Below are 16392 nucleotides of genomic sequence, written 5' to 3'. Positions count from 1 at the left end.
GGTTCTACCTGCAGCATTCTTGGGTAGGGGCCATACAGGTGGTGAACCAGGAGACATTTAAAAGCATTGGGCAGGCTGACCAAGCACACCAGATCCTTGAAGGCTACACCAGGCATGGGACACCTCTCTTGAGGAGGTGCAGATCTCCACCTAGGAACTCTGTGTAGCTAATAGGATGTGGCTTTATGAAACAACCTCTTCTGGGCAATAATCTCTACCTAGGCTGAAGGTATGTAGAAACCTGCCTTAGATCACAGTCCATTTAGCCCCCCCATTGTCTACTTTGACTATCAGCAGCTGTGTACGGCTTCCGGCAGGGCTCTTCTCCTGACTCGGGTACATATTGCATGCGCTCAGTGCTGGATTTACGTATAAGCTAAACAAGCTATAGCTTAGGGCTCCACTCTCTTGGGGCCCCCCAAAAAATTTAAAGGAAAAAAAACCTGGATGTACATTTCCAAAATATAAGATAAAAAAAAATTTAAATTAAGCCTACATACAGCAACTGTGTTTTGTGTTGTGCAGGATCCTATGATGTAAGTAATGGACCTCCAATCATTTTATGTTAGAGCTTAATAATTATTTCACTATTAATATACTTCTTCTTTTCTTTCTTTTTTAAATATTTTGTTAGTTGAATATAAGAACAACATGTAATCAAATACAAGCTATATATTTCTTCTTAATTGTATTTCAGTTCAACAATTACTTTGATAAAATACATATTTTGTTATGTGCAAATGGCTTTAGATACCTATTAGGTCCGTATATTACCATATAGCAGATATTCACCACAAAAAACAGTGACAATTTTTTGTTGACAAAGGACAGATGGACATATAAAGGTCCCCGTTACCTTCAGTAGCTTAGGGCCTCATCAAACCTAAATCCGGCCCTGCATGCACAACAACTGCTTTACCGGTGAGCTGTAGGCCCATTCCTAAAGGCAGCTTCTATAATATTTATCATTCAGTTTGACCCCATAGAATCAAAGACTTGTGGAGTTGAAAGGGACCCTGAGGATCATCTAGTCCAACCCCCTGCAATGCAGGAATACCCAGCTTTCCCATACGGGGATCGAACCTGCAACCTTAGCGTCGTCAGCACCAACTGAGCTACCCAGACCCATGTACAATGTTTCCTCATTGGGCAATATCCCTCGCTGTCGTGATGTGTGATGAGAAGAGCCCTGGCGAATCAGAACAAAGGCCCGCCTCCTCCACCCTCCTTTTCTCACAGTAGCCAACCAGGTGCCTAGAAAGAAGCTCACTCCCGATGAGCCCCAGCAAGTGATATTCAGATGCACACCATCTCTGGACTAGGAACCCTTGATAGCACTTATTCTCCATTAGTTTGCCCAATCCGCCTTTGGGTTGGCAGAAATCACTACACAGTTTGGTAGCAAATTCCAGAGTTTAACTAAGTTCTGTGTGAAGAAGTACTTACTTTCATCTTTCCTTAAGCATTCAGCTTGGTTGGATGACTTCTGGTTCTACTATTATGAGAGGGGGACAGTTGGGTTATCTGTATCCACTTGATCTAATATTCCCTCTAGGGCAGGGGTAGGCAAAATCTGGCCCAATCACCTTTTAAATCCGGCCTGTGGACGGTCCAGGAATCAGTGTGTTTTTACATGAGTAGAACATGTCCTTTTTAAAATGCATCTTTGGGTTATTTGTGGGGCATAGGAATTCGTTCATTTTTTTTCTTCTTCAAAATATAGTCCGGCCCCCCATAAGGTCTGAGGCACAGTGGACCAGGCCCCCTGCTGAAAAAGTTTGCTGACCCCTGCTCTAGGGAGTCCCCTCCCCACCCAAAAAAGTAACCTTCAATTAACTTATCCCCTCTTGCCCCAAGATACACAAATCCACCTTGGGTTCTCTTCCAGTCTCAGTAGGTTGGTGATTTCCATTTGGTTGTATTAATATACTGCCCTAGCGCAGGCATTAAATATTTGAAATCTGATGGTGTTTCTCATTGCTGGTTTCTTTTCCATAGGATCCATTATTTATGATGTCTTTATTGATCCCTCAGCTTTAAGAAGGTGAGGGTAGCCAATGGGTCTCAAACCCTGGGTGGGTTAGGGATTTGACACTGCATACGAAGACAGTCTCCGGCGGATTGTGTGGATGAGACCAAGGGTGGGTGGGTCCAACGGCCAAGAAGAATAAATAAATAATTGGCATGCAGAGCCAGGAGGATTAAGTCATCATCCCTGCTGTGATATAAGTGGTGGTACAGTGGTACCTTGGTTCTCAAACTTAATCCGTCCCGGAAGTCCGTTCCAAAACCAAAGTGTTCCAAAACCAAGGCATGCTTTCCCATAGAAAGCAGGGCTGTCTTAAGCATATGTGGCACCGGGGTGCAAATATCCGCCCAGTGCCCCCTCTCTTTTGCCCAGTCCCAGGCACGCAGGAGGGCAGAGTCGGCTGCCCCCCTCAGCGTCTCGCTGGCTCGGTTGCCCTCAAACTCGCAGTGCAGAGCCGCCCGCAGCAGAAGAGCCCGCCACAGCGCTCCGACCAATGGGCGGGCTCTTCCCCAGACTCAACTCTCAGGCCCTGGCCTTTAGGCCTGGTGCCCCTGAGAGCCCAGCGCCTCGGTGCCCCGCACCCCTAGCACCTATGGGTAAGATGGCCCTGATAGAAAGTAAGGCAAAACAGATTAACCCGTTCCAGACTTTTAAAAACAACCCCTAAAACAGCAATTCAACATGAATTTTACTATCTAATGAGGACATTGATCCATAAAATGAAAGCAATAATCAATGTACTGTGCTATAAAACAAACAAGACAGTGTTGTATTTTTTTCTTACCCACACTGATGATAGTCATTGTTTGGATGGGTGTGTGTGTGTGTGTGTGGCTTTTATCCATTTCCGCAGTCACACAATCAATCAATCAGTAGGTGAACTGGGTTCCACACAGTCACAAAAACAAATTAACCGAAAAAGCCTCAGAAACAAAAAGACGAAATAAATAGCAAAAACAAAAACACCAACCTGAATCCATTCCGGAAGTCCATTTGACTTCCGAAATGTTCAAAAACCAAGGTGCAGCTTCTGACTGAAACAATAGCCAATAACTGCATTGGACGTTCGGCTTCTGAAAAACGTTCGAAAACCGAAACACTTACTTCTGGGTTTTCGGCGTTTGGGAACCAAGGCGTTTGTGAACCAAGGTATCACTGTACTTATTCCTTGCCTCTCCCTGATCCCATTGGGAGCTGCCTTTAGCATCCTAAAACGCATGCTAAGCAGAGACCATCACGAATGATCATAGGTGGGGACAGCTCCTCCCATTATTCAAGCACTTCATGCGATCTAGATTGGGGATGGACAGAAGACAGATGGGAATCTGCTGGTGGATCTCTGAGTGATTTGAAATACGCGCACACCGATTTTTGACTCTGAATTGTTAAAACATTGTTCCTAAACCTCGGTAACCTTGCGGGAGATCTTGGAGAGATGTAAAGGCTATGGAGTAAATTCAGAGTAAAGTAAAGGTAAAGGGACCCCTGACCATTAGGTCCAGTTGTGACCGACGCTGGGGTTGTGGTGCTCATCTTGCTTTATTGGCCGAGGGAGCCGGCGTACAGCTTCTGGGTCATGTGGCCAGCATGACTAAGCCGCTTCTGGCGAACCAGAGCAGCGCACGGAAACGCCGTTTACCTTCCCGCTGGAGTGGTACCTATTTATCTACTTGCACTTTGACGTGTTTTCAAACTGCTAGGTTGGCAGGAGCAGGGACCGAGCAACAAGAGCTCACCCCATCATGGGGATTCGAACCGCCGACCTTCTGATCAGCAAGTCCTAGGCTCTGTGGTTTAACCCACAGCGCCACCCGTGTCCCTAAATTCAGAGTAGGGTCCCTAAAACAGTTGAATGCTTCCAGCAACTCCTGCAGCTAAGCAGGAGTCAAACGTATTGCTCCTCTTTCTTTTGGAACCGTATCAGCGAGAAACTTTTGCATCTTTTGGAGGCTCTCTGCATGTTTTGGAACTGTGGTCATGCATAGGGTCTAAAACAGTGCATGTCTTTTGCATCTGATTCTGTCCAGGGTGCTAGGAAAACACGAAGCAGACCTTGCAAGCCCGAGGTCTGCTCTGCAATAGAGGCACCCACTAAAAAATAGGCACAATTCCTCATCTTATCCCGTTCATGTTTCCATAAGCCCGCATTTTCACACCAGACGCTGTTTCTCTGCAGGGACTGCAGCAGGAACACAACTGCTGCTATGATTTCCTGGATCTATTTTGCCCACGTTCCCGATTTGGAAAATGAACATCAAATGCATTGCTGGAGAACTGATTTTTTAAAAAAGAAAATGAAAATAATGAAAATACTATCTCATGCCCCAAGCCAATGTCGTTATTCTAGTCAAGTGCTCATTTCCATTGCCCGGAGACTCTGAAGTGCATCTTCAAGTCAGCACAATTCAAAATACATTCTGCGATTAATTTGAGAGACCCAGGCAATTGCCCTTTTTCTTGTACATCAGGCCGCTTCCTCCAGCCAAGCTGCAATTATCCGTCGAAAGAGCTCAGATGCCCCCATTCAATCTTCTGCCTTCTGATTGGAAATGTGAAGTGAGGTTACGCAAAGGCAAGTGGAGTTGCCAGCAGGCCCTGCCTCTTTTCTTAAGCTCTGCTCATGCTTGCAAACATACAAAGGAGAAATGACACCTAACAGATCTATTGTGGAGTAAGCCAGGGATAGGGACCTGCTAGCCTCTGGTGAAGAGTCGAAAGTGTCTCCCTCTCCTGCTGCGACAAACTCTCCTCTCCCCTGGTCTCCCAGAACCAGAAGAGGCGTGAAAAGGGTGGAGGATAGGTTGGCTGCATGCAGACGTAATCTCAGATTGCTTGGGAAAAGCCCTGGAGAGGAGGGGACTTAGATGGCTGTGGGGAGGCAGGGATAATAATAATAATAATAATAATAATAATAATACCCCTGTGCTGGACAGCTCCTTTAATTCTTCCTACCTGAAGCATCTAGAGATAATAATAATAATAATAATAATAATAATAATAATAATAATAATTTATTTATACCCCACCCTCCCCGGCCAGAGCCGGGCTCAGGGCGGCTAACACCAATAAAATCACAGTAAAAACATAATAGGGGAAAAAGAGGGGGGGGGCAATTTAAAATATAGGTTAAAATGCAATTTAAAATGCAGCCTCATTTTAGAGTAGCTGATAAATCAAGACCATAAGGGGAGGGAAACATAGGGTCAGACCGAGTCCAAACCAAAGGCCAGATGGAACAGCTCTGTCTTGCAGGCCCTGCGGAAAGATGTCAAGTCCCGCAGGGCCCTAATCTCTTGTGACAGAGCGTTCCACCACGTTGGGGCCAGTGCCGAAAAGGCTCTGGCCCTAGTTGAAACCAATCTAACCTCCTTGAGGCTCAGGACCTCCAAAGTGTTGTTATTTGTGGACCTTAAGGTCCTCCGTGGGGCATACCAGGAGAGGCGGTCCCGTAGGTACGTGGTCGCATAGGGCTTTAAAGGTCAAAACCAGCACCTTAAACCTGACCCTGTACTCCACCGGGAGCCAGTGCAGTTGGTAAAGCACTGGATGAATGTGATCCAGTGATCCTTTTCATCTTGGCAACTGATTTTCATAGAGTAAGACCTGCCAGAGATGAGTTGCTGTGCTCATTAGACCTCTCCCTCTTGTGCAGATTGTGTTTTTTGTAGGATGTGATCCATGAGAAGCAGTCAAGTGCAACATTCCTTGTACTGTAATGCTAGAAAAGACATGTGAGGGAATGTTTGGTCCAGCCAGTCGAAATTTCCTGTTCCTCCTGGTTGGAGCATCCTTCCTTTTGCATGTGATAGAATGTGGGCGTTGCCTTACCTGTCCAGGTAACAAAAGGACGAGTCACACAGCACCCCTCCCTTCTTTTTTTGACTTCCTTCTTCGTTTGACCAGCTTTTAGCTAGGACTCCTTTACTAGCTCTCAGCTAGGAGAAGCACTGAGATTATTCCCCCATAGGGGGTAGATCCACATCTACATATTTGTAACTAAGTCTGCCTTTCAGAATCCAACTGTGAACTGATGTGAGTAAACTTCTTTTATTGACTTCCAATAAGATTGTGGCGTCTTTATTCTTTTAAGAAGGATTCAAGGGAACTTACCAGGAACCTACAATTCAATCTGAGACAGACTGAATTGTGTAACAGTGAGAGGCTCACACGAGCCTGCAACCAGCTATCTGCTGTGCATGTAAAAAGGGGAATGTAACTTTGCTACATAAAGGAACTGTGTCTCCCTTGCTCTCCACACATTTCCTCTCAGTTCAGCTCAGCTTTTCCCTTCACAGCAAGAAATGATGGCGCAGTAGGTTGCTGCCCAGGCCTTGAAGATGGCCAGCATCTCTCTCATTTTTAAAAATCCCTTAGCCTTGTCTACAACACCAGTGTTTTATTACCAGTATTTTTCTTCTTATCATCCCAGAGGGATCATCCCTGGCCCGTCTTTGCTGGGAGGGTGGAGCGGTTCTCTAGCTTCCTGCTCATCATTCCAGGGCCCCTTCTCTCAGAGCTCCCTCTCCTTTGCTTCCTAATGCCTCCCTAGATATTTCCATAGCGCATTCTGTACTGTACAAAATGTGGCCAGACATATTTGCCAGAGCAACTGCCTTAATGGGTGGATATTGCATTCAAATATATATATATAAATTCAATTCCAGTTTTGTTTCTTTTTCTTTTTCTTAATGCTCAGGGAAGCTGTACCTCAAAGGCAAATATTGAGTTAGTGGATGTGTCGGTTCTTCTGACAGCTTTCTCAGCTTACATTTTCATCGCCTGAAGTGCAGTATTTATCTTCTGCAGTTGTGGTTCGCTGTCACCAGAGGGCGCACTTTACCAACTATTCCTCCTCCGTCCTTTCTTTTTCCGGTGATGGGGAACGCAGCTAATGGGAGCATCTATACAATTACACCTGTGTAGGGAAACGTTGACAGCTATATGTGGGGGTCAATGCTGTAAGATCTGGACTCCCTCCATACAGACTGAAGGTGTAAATAGGTGAATGAACCCTATTTCTTACAGCTATGAGAATCTCCGCTGTGTCTTGAATTTAGAGAAGCTTTTAATGTTTGATGCATTACTGTATTTTAATATTTTGTTGGAAGCCACCCAGAGTGGCCAGGGAAGCCCAGCCAGATGGGCGGGGTATAAAATTATTATTATTATTATTATTATTATTATTATTATACAGACCCGGGAACCCCCTGAGCTCTTTCCACTGCTCAGTGGAGAGAGGGGGAGGCACCCAATTTTTGTAACTTTTTAAATTTTCCTTCTGATTCTGTGATTCTAATTTTTGTTGGTGGGGGGGGGGCAGAGTGAGCTGTCCTCGTTTTTTAAAATCAGCTCTTTTCTGCTTTGAGAAGTGGCATGTGTCCCCCTCTTTCAATTCCCAAACAGCTTTCCCTGACCAAACGGTGGTAGTGATGGCAGCAGCCAAGGAGTGCTTTGCAGAAGGAACTTGTCGACCCGAGACGTTTCGCAAAGGCCTGTTGGATTTCTGCATGCTTTCCTCCCCCCCCCCACAGTTGACGTCATGCAGGCGCGCACCCCCCCCCCCAATTTTCTCAGGCTGCTTGGCTGCAGGCTTTAACCTCTCAACATCTCACCTTCAAAGCTAGGCCTTCCGGTCTCTTGAGGCCATGGAGGTACTCGGATTGGCTCTTGCCTTTTGGTAAGATCTCCCTGTTGGCTTTGAGGGCTGCCTGTTTATTAAGATGGGGGCAAGAATTTTTGTCTGCTGAAGGGCAGGAGATTACATACTTAGCAGACTGCGCCATCATCTGTAGCTTTGGGGGGAAAATGGAGTTGGGAATGGATTCAGAAAAAAATTAATGCAGGCAGTACAGAAGAACCCCCAAAGTACATGAAAGCAATCTCTCTCCTCATCTTCTCCAGGAGTTCAAAGCACACTCTTATTTATTATGTATTTAGCAAGGCAGGGACTGCGTACACAATGTCTATCTTAAAAGAGCTCCGTTATTCTTTTTCTCAATCAGATGGAAACTGGTTTTGGGGAGGGGGGAGGAACCGTCAAAAGTCAGTGCGTCACATGAAGCAACAGGCTGGATACAGAATAGATCTGGATTGTGGTGAATATCTTATGAAACCAGTTGCAGAAGAGCACTGGATGCAGATTAAACGGGAATGTGTACACAGCCAGCGTGACATTCCCTTTCTCTTCTTGCACCCCCCCCCAGCACCAGAACCAGTTCCAAAGGCTGGGTGTGTTTGTTTTCTGTCCACTTCCTATTGTGTATATCCCATCTTTCCTCCAGGGGACCTCAAGGTGGCATATATATAGCAGACCCTCCAAGTGCCCCTATTTTGCAGGGACAGTCCCGGATTTACAGAAACCGTCCCAGTTTCTGATTTGATCCCAGAATGCCCTGCTTTTCCTTAGGATGAAAGGTGGGTTGGTGGGTACGGAGTTATGCAACCCCTCAGCCAAGGAGATAAGTAGCTACACAACCTTTAGAAGATGTCTGAAGGCAGCTCTGCATAGGGAAGTTTTGTAATGTTTAATGTTTTATTATATATATATAATGCCATGGCTGGAGTCCAACAACATATGAAGAGCCACAAGTCTCCAACTTTGGCTGTGCACATGCCAAACCTTTAAATCACATTGCGCCCCCCCGCCAAATAATCCTGTGAGCTGTGGTTTACACCCACAGAGCTGCAATTCCCAGCATGCTTAACAAACCACAGCTCCCAGGATTTTGGGGGACAACCATGGGCTTTAAATGTATCGCGTGGCTGTGACCATTGGCTGCGTACATGGCATACATTTAAAGCACCCCCCCTCAAGGATTCTGGGAACTGTAGTTTGTTAAGGGTTCTGGACATTGTCTTACTTAAGGCCTCTGTGATGGGTAAACTAGAGTTCCCAGGGCTCCTTGGTAGAAAGGGAATGCGCTTTAAACATATGGTGTATGTAGTCTTTGTGGTTTGAAAAACCCCTCACCTCTCCCCCTCTTTTTAAAATAAAGAAGTGACGTTCTTAGATGAAAAAAACCTCGTGTGGTACCTTACCAACAAACAGATTTATTATGAGATAATCCTTTACGGCATAAGCCACAATAAATCTGTTAGTCTTTATGATGCCGCAAGGCTTGGTTTATAGTGTGTGCTTTTTGCTGCAGACTAACAGAGCTAGCCCTCTGGAAATGGTCACAATGGACGACAGAGAGCAGGTGGGAAATATTGTCCTGGCATCTGGTTGTATGAGCAGCTGCTGAGGTCTGGATAGAAAAATATCCCTATATTCCTTGCATCAAGTGCAGGGACGCTTTGTTCCGTGTTGTAACACAGGGGCGAGCAACCTTTCCCCATCAAAGACTGCATTCCCTTGCAGGGGGAAGTGTATGTGTGTTTGTGTGTCCCAGAAACCAGTGTCCTGGATTAGCTATGTAAAGACCATCTTGCTTCTGTTTCCAGGATGGCTACCTCAGATGAAAATTCCCATGTCTAAGCAGGTCTAGTTGAGCAACACTGCTAGCCAAAGGGTTTGTAGTTATTTATTTTGATTTATAGTATATTCAATACCTCAAGAACCACCTCTTTCCATATGAACCTACCCAGACTCTGAGATCATCTTCTGAGGCACTCCATGTGCCTCCTCCTCAAGAGGTCTGGAGGGTGGCAACACGAGAACGGGGCCTTCTCTGCAGTGGCTCCCTGTCTGCGGAATGCTCTCCCCAGGGAAGTTCGCCTGGTGCCTTCATTATATGCCTTTAGGCGCCAGGCAAAAACATTCCTTTTTAACCAGGCCTTTGGTTGACCTGATCAACACTGTATACCCTTTAAAATGTGGCTCTTTTTTTGGGGGGGGGCTCTTATTGGATTATTGTTTTTATTTTTATTTTACATATTGTGATCTTTTCTGTGAACAGCCCTGAGACCTCTGGGTACAGGGCGGAATATAAATTCAATAAATGAAGAACGGGAAACTAAGAAAAGAAGAAGAAAAAAAGGGGTCGTCTTTACCTTTAGAGATTTCACCTAGAGGTAAAGTTAAAAAAGCAAAATCTGGGGTTCATCCGTTGGAAATAGCATCCTGGTGGAATTTCCGAAAAGCAGTACAGAATTTCCCTCCTGAGAAAGGGCAGGTAATCAATTTAATGATGATGTGGATGATATTGTTATATATTTGGGGGGCGGGTTGATTAAGAAACAACAGAGGGCTACTGGCAATACAGTGGTACCTCGGGTTAAGTACTTAATTCATTCCGGAGGTCCGTTCTTAACCTGAAACTGTTCTTAACCTGAAGCACCACTTTAGCTTATGTGGCCTCCTGCTGCTGCCGCGCTGCCGGAGCACAATTTCTGTTCTCATCCTGAAGCAAAGTTCTTAACCTGAAGCACTATTTCTGGGTTAGCAGAGCTGTAACCTGAAGCGTATGTAACCCGAGGTACCACTGTACAGGCGAACTGTCCTCCCCACTTGCCCTGGGGTGTGAACAGAGACAGGGAGTTTGGAAGGCTGACAGCGTAACTGGGTGACAAGAAAAGGGAGTATTTTAGCAGGGCATTCTGGGAAGAAGAAAGGCTGGGATCCATCTTCTGCAGGCTAGCTGGGAGAGATACCTGGGACCCCACAGCTGCACTGCTGTGGGGCACAAGCCCCTCTTGAAACAACCATGTTGTAAGACCTGGACTCCCTTCACGCAGACTGAAGGTGTAAATAAGGTGTAAATAAGTGAATAAATCATATTTCTGAAAGCTACGACAGTCTCTGCCGTGTCTCAATTCTCCAAAGGAACACAGACCCCAGGTGAGTGCTGGAACCCCCAGAGCTTTTGCCACCGCTTGGCAGAGAGAGGGGGAGACACCCAACTTTTGTAACAATATTTTAGATAAAGACATGCTTTTGCTTGGTAAAGTGCGCAGTCGCCTCTCGCCCTCACTTCAACCGCTCATTTTCGTTAGCCTCCCCCATTCTCCCTTTTCAGTTGCACCACCAAAATTCACACTCGGGCAAGAAGACCTTTATTTAGGAGGACCAACCACAAACTAGGGAGCGAGCTTTCAAGTTCTCCAGAAACCCTTCATTGGGAGAGATGCTACACAAAGCAGTCGAAGGGGCGGGGAGACAGAAGAAGAGGAGACGTATTATTGGCTTAGCCCCACGTTTTCTGCACCTAGATTCAGTCTTAAGATGGCAAGCTTGGCTGGATTAACCTTTTCTAGGTGCTGCAAGAGACAAAGAGGCAATGGGGGAACCACCCAGTTTCTGTTAATTCTAAATCCAGCAGTTACCCTGTCTCTGGCCTTAAAAGCGAAACACACGGTCTCCGTCTAAGGCAGAGAATTGAGCTGGTGGAGAGCATGGCAGTCTTCCTATGAGCTAAGCCGGAGATTTATTTCAGGCGATAAAGTCAAGTGAAGCTAAATTTGGTAGCGTTACCTAGTGGCTGGAGGGCACGTGATCCTCGACAAGTTCCCCCTTGAGGTGGTAGAAAAACCATCTTCATTCCACTATAGCTCTTGTTTCTAAACAGCTAGATTCAATAATCTTCAAGGCACATAAAAACAAAGGAAGCCATGTTGGTCTGTAATAATCCCCCGCCCCCCTTTAGATTGTTCTGTGCTTTTCGACATACACCTGTGGATCATGTTCATTTAATCCCTGTGTGTACAATGGCTGCACGTATCAGCTAAAGCGAGATGTGTGTCTGTCAGAGGTGGGGCCTTATCGGTGGTGGTGCCTCACGCAGGACAGCAGCACAAAGTTCTCTGTGGGTTCCTGAGAGGCTCCCAAGGGGTGTGGCTGGTGCGTAGCTTCTTTAAAAAACCCACAAAGCAGGCCCTTTTGTGTAGCTTCATAAGTGTTCAAGGACACGCTGCAGTTGCTTGAGAGAGCAGCCCTCTGTACATACTCAGAGGTACTCTTGTTATAGAACAATTGCTTCTTTAAAGGGGCAAGTCAGAGGAAATGGTACTAGATAGGCATGCTTTGGAAAGGAAAAGAAAATAGAAGACCCAACAGTATCTTCAAGAGATTTTTTTCTTCTTACTTACACTGCCACGTAAGCAACCAACAACCCCCTGTTACATAACTACAATGGGTTGTGGGTTGAAGCTCTCTCTCTGTGTTTTATAATATAAAAAAACATTCTCGTTTAAATTGGACTGCCATTGCTAGCGCATGGGCATAGCTCAGGGGGTCTTCACAGTAGTAACCCGAGAAATCCAGAAGTTTTAAATGAAAACTGCGGCTCATTTAGGCTTCTCCTCCTTTTAGGACAGGTGTCCCGAGTTCATTTTCCGCAGCTTGGCAGGCAAATTCTCATGATCTAAGGTCGCTCCCAAGGTGAGCAAGGTTTGAGGCCTTTGTTGGAGTTCGAGGTTCCCGGTGGAGCGAGCCAGCAGCTCTGATTTGGTTTTGAAGGCTGCCGACATTAGCTTCTCGCCCCCGTCTTCTGTGCCGCAGACGGAGGTGATCTGCTGGATTTTGAGCAGATCTCCCGTGCTACATGCTTTCTCCACGTTGCTGGAGCAGAGGCTGAGGACCCCTCTGTGGAGCTCCCGTTTGCCGGAGCAGATTTTCTGGAATTTGCTGGGGAGCCTGTTGCCTTTTTCTTCGAAAAAATCGAGGCAATCGAGGGAGGAGATCTTTTCCCTCCGGCTTCTGTTGCTCCCTGTAGGCGTGTTCAAAGGCGAAGGGAGAGAGAGGTTTTCTTCCTGCTCCTTCACGCTGTAGGGGGGAGTGGGGACTTCAAACGTTCCGTGGAACTGAGAGTAATCCACGCGGAAGAAACCGTCTTCCAGCGACATCACAGGGAGGAACCGGTGGCCCCAGAGAACTTCATCTTCTGTGTAGGAGGTCCTGGCTTGGCAAGTCATCCCTAAAAGACCAAGAGAATAATAACAATAATTATTTATTATTTATACCCCGCCCATCTGGCTGAGTTTCCCCAGCCACTCTGGGCGGCTCCCAATCAAGTGTTAAAAGCAGTACAGCATTAAATATTAAAAATTTCCCTGAATAGGGCTGCCTTCAGATGTCTTTTAAAGATAGGATAGCTGCTTATTTCCTTCACATCTGAAGGGAGTGCGTTCCACAGGGTGGGCGCCACTACCGAGAAGGCCCTCTGTCTGGTTCCCTGTAACCTCACTTCTTGCAATGAGGGAACCACCGGAAGGCCCTCGGCGCTGGACCTCAGTGTCCGGGCTGAACGATGGGGGTGGAGACGCTCCTTCAGGTATACTGGGCTGAGGCTGTTTAGGGCTTTAAAGGTCAGCACCAACACTTTGAATTGTGCTCGGAAACGTACTCGGAGCCAATGCAGATCTCTCAGGATCGGTGTTATGTGGTCCTGGCGGCTACTCCCAGTCACCAGTCTAGCTGCCGCGTTCTGGATTAAGTGCAGTTTCCGGGTCACCTTCAATGGTAGCCCCACGTAAAGTACATTGCAGTAGTCCAAGCGGGAGATAACTAGAGAATGCACCACTCTAGCGAGGAAGTCCGCGGGCAGGTAGAGTCTCAGCCTGCGTACCAGGTGGAGCTGGTAGACAGCCACCCTGGACACAGAATGGACCTGCGCCTCCATGGACAGCTGTGAGTCCAAAATGACTCCCAGGCTACGCACCTGGTCCTTCAGGGGCACAGTTACCCCATTCAGGACCAGGGAATCCTCCACACCTGCCCGCCCCCTGTCCCCCCAAAACAGTACTTCTGTCTTGTCAGAATTCAACCTCAATGCATGGACAGGATCAGTGTGGCTTGATTTTCAAAGTATGGTGCCATGGGAAAATGCTATTTCCCCAGATCCCCTGTGCTGGACAGCTCCTTTAATTCTTCCTACCTGAAGCATCTAGAGATAATGATAATAATAAAATTTTATTTATACCCCACCCTCCCTGGCCAGAGCCAGGCTCAGGCTGGCTAACACCAATAAAATCACAGTACAAACATAATAGGGGAAAAAGAGAGGGGGGAAAAACACCAATTTTAGATACAGGTTAAAATGCAATTTAAAATGCAGCCTCATTTTAGAGTAGCTGATAAATCAAGACCATAAGGGGAGGGAAACATAAGGGTCAGATCGAGTCCAAACCAAAGGCCAGGCGGAACAGCTCTGTCTTGCAGGCCCTGTGCAAAGAAGTCCCACAGGGCCCTGGTCTCCTGTGACAGAGTGTTCCACCAAGTCGGAGCCAGTGCTGAAAAGGCTCTGGCCCTAGTTGAAACCCATCTAACCTCCTTGAGGCTTGGGACCTCCAAAGTGTTGTTATTTGTGGACCTTAAGGTCCTCTGTGGGGCATACCAGGAGAGGCAGTCCCGTAGGTACGTGGGTCCTAGGCCGCATAGGGCTTTATGGGTCAAAACCAGCACCTTAAACCTGACCCTGTACTCCACCGGGAGCCAGTGCAGTTGGTAAAGCACTAGATGAATGCGATCCTGCGGCAAGGACCCCGTAAGGAGCCTCGCTGCGGCATTCTACACCCATTGGAGTTTCTGGGTCAGCTTCAAGGGCAGCCCCGTGTAGAGTGAGTTACAATAATCAAGCCTGGAGGTGACTGTCACATGGATCACTGTGGCCAGATCAGAGTGAGAAAGGTAAGGGACCAACTGCTTAATATTGCGGAGATGGAAAAATGCCACCTTTGCTGCGGCTGCAGCCTGCGCCTCCATGGAAAGGGAGGCGTCAAATTTCTTGACCCCCCAACCTCCAATTTTGGGGGTCTTGGGCATGGAGCCTGCCCTCGCAACCAAGAAGAGATGCAAACTGCAAACTCTCGCACGCCGTCCTTTGTTACCTGGGCAGGTAAGGCGACGCCCCCTCTAGTCACATGCAAAGGAAGTAGGTCCCAGCCAGGAGGAAACAGGAAGTTTTCGACTGGCTGGGCCAAACATTCCCCTGCATGTCCACTCTAGGAAAACAAGGAATGTTGTACTTGACTGCTACTTATGTATCACATCCCACACCCCTTCCTTCCTAGGGTCAGCTAAACCCATGTGTGAACGCCACTCATACAAGGGGCATTTGGGCAGTAGCAGCAGCATCCTACCCTCCTATTCTTCCCCACCCTGCCCCATGTTGGCTATTTCCTGTCTCCCTGCAACGATGTTACGCAAATCCATGAGCTACCTGCTCCATCGTTCATCTCCCCTGCTATTAGAGAAGACCCGGTTAATTTGAGCTACTCTGGGAGACACAGCCCAAAGACGAGTCTGCTCTAATATCCGATGGCAACAAATGACAGTGAGTGATTGATGATCTAGGACTGCAGGAATTCTTGGGGAAGGGAAAAGACGTGTCTCTCCTGTCGTTTGAGATTAGCACTGGCAGTAAAAATATGGCTATTAGCGTGTCACATCCTATATTAAACATTCACCGCATTATTAAATAATAAATATACATATTGGGGACAAATGCCCTGATCCGGAGAATGGCGTTTGCATATGTGGATCTACCACACTGGGTGTGCATCAGCTTGTTTTGTGTGTTTGTGTGCAAAATTGCATGCAGCAACTTGGAGATAACTGCATCAATGTACCAGTATGTAGTTCTCCATTCTGATCCCAGCATAGAAAACTATGCACCAGTTTGTGCTGCTGGAGTTATCCATTGGTACAACAGTGTGCAAAGCAGCCGTCTGTCTCTTCTGTGATTCTCAGGACTGGCGTTATAAAGCCATGCTTAGCTTCGCCTGAGCAATTGCCCAAAGGCCCTTTTGGCTTGAAGAAGACAAAGTCCCTTCTGAGCTGCGTGTACGCCGAGATGAAAAATAATTAGAACTACAACATTAACAACGTTAATAAATTCTGCACCCAGGCAACCCTAATCCCGTGACAAGGAAAGCTCTGTGGGGTGATCTGTATAAATCATGCAAATCAAACCTATTTTAGTATCTCCTCTTGCTTTGCTTAATGCCTGCTCTTATATTGTACACTTATCTGTTTTGTGGATGGGCCTCTTCCTACGAAGCATCTTGAATTCACGATACAATTAAAACATACGTAAAGCAATTTTAACAGTTAAAAACCATTGCATATTTAGGGGGGAAAACAACGCCACACAACTTCAAACCCAATACAGATTCAGATTGTTATAAAAATATCTGCTTGGAATGCTTGCTGAAAAAGGAAAGCATTTAACAGATGTCAAAAATACAAAAGAAACAGCATAACATAGCAGTTTTATTTTAGATGGTGTGTTGTTTTATTTTGCACAGTGCACAGTTTTGTTTTGAAAAACCATCTTCCATAATTTAGACTGCAATCTTATACGCCAGGTGTGGGGAACCTCTAGCCCCCCCCAGATGTTGCTGAACTACAATTCCCACCATCCCTGGCCATTGGACATGCTTGTGGGGGCTGATGGGAGTTGTAGTTCAGCAACAGAGGTTCCCCG

General features: G+C 46.6%; 1 protein-coding gene across 1 annotated transcript in view; it reads right to left on the bottom strand.

The window, feature by feature from the left end:
• Positions 1–11000: 11000 nt before the first annotated feature.
• LOC310830061 (G protein-activated inward rectifier potassium channel 1-like) overlaps positions 11001–16392 on the bottom strand; it is a 30652-nt gene continuing 25260 nt past the window's right edge. The window contains exon 3 of the mRNA XM_083709543.1: positions 11001–12882. Within this exon, the coding sequence (XP_083565669.1) occupies positions 12275–12882 (608 nt within the window). The 3' untranslated portion in view covers positions 11001–12274. The remainder of the gene's footprint in view (positions 12883–16392) is intronic.

Source organism: Podarcis gaigeae (genome assembly GCF_964106915.1).
Source record: "Podarcis gaigeae genome assembly, chromosome: 13".
In the NCBI taxonomy this organism is placed as follows: domain Eukaryota; kingdom Metazoa; phylum Chordata; class Lepidosauria; order Squamata; family Lacertidae; genus Podarcis; species Podarcis gaigeae.
This window is presented reverse-complemented; position numbering and strand designations above follow the sequence as displayed.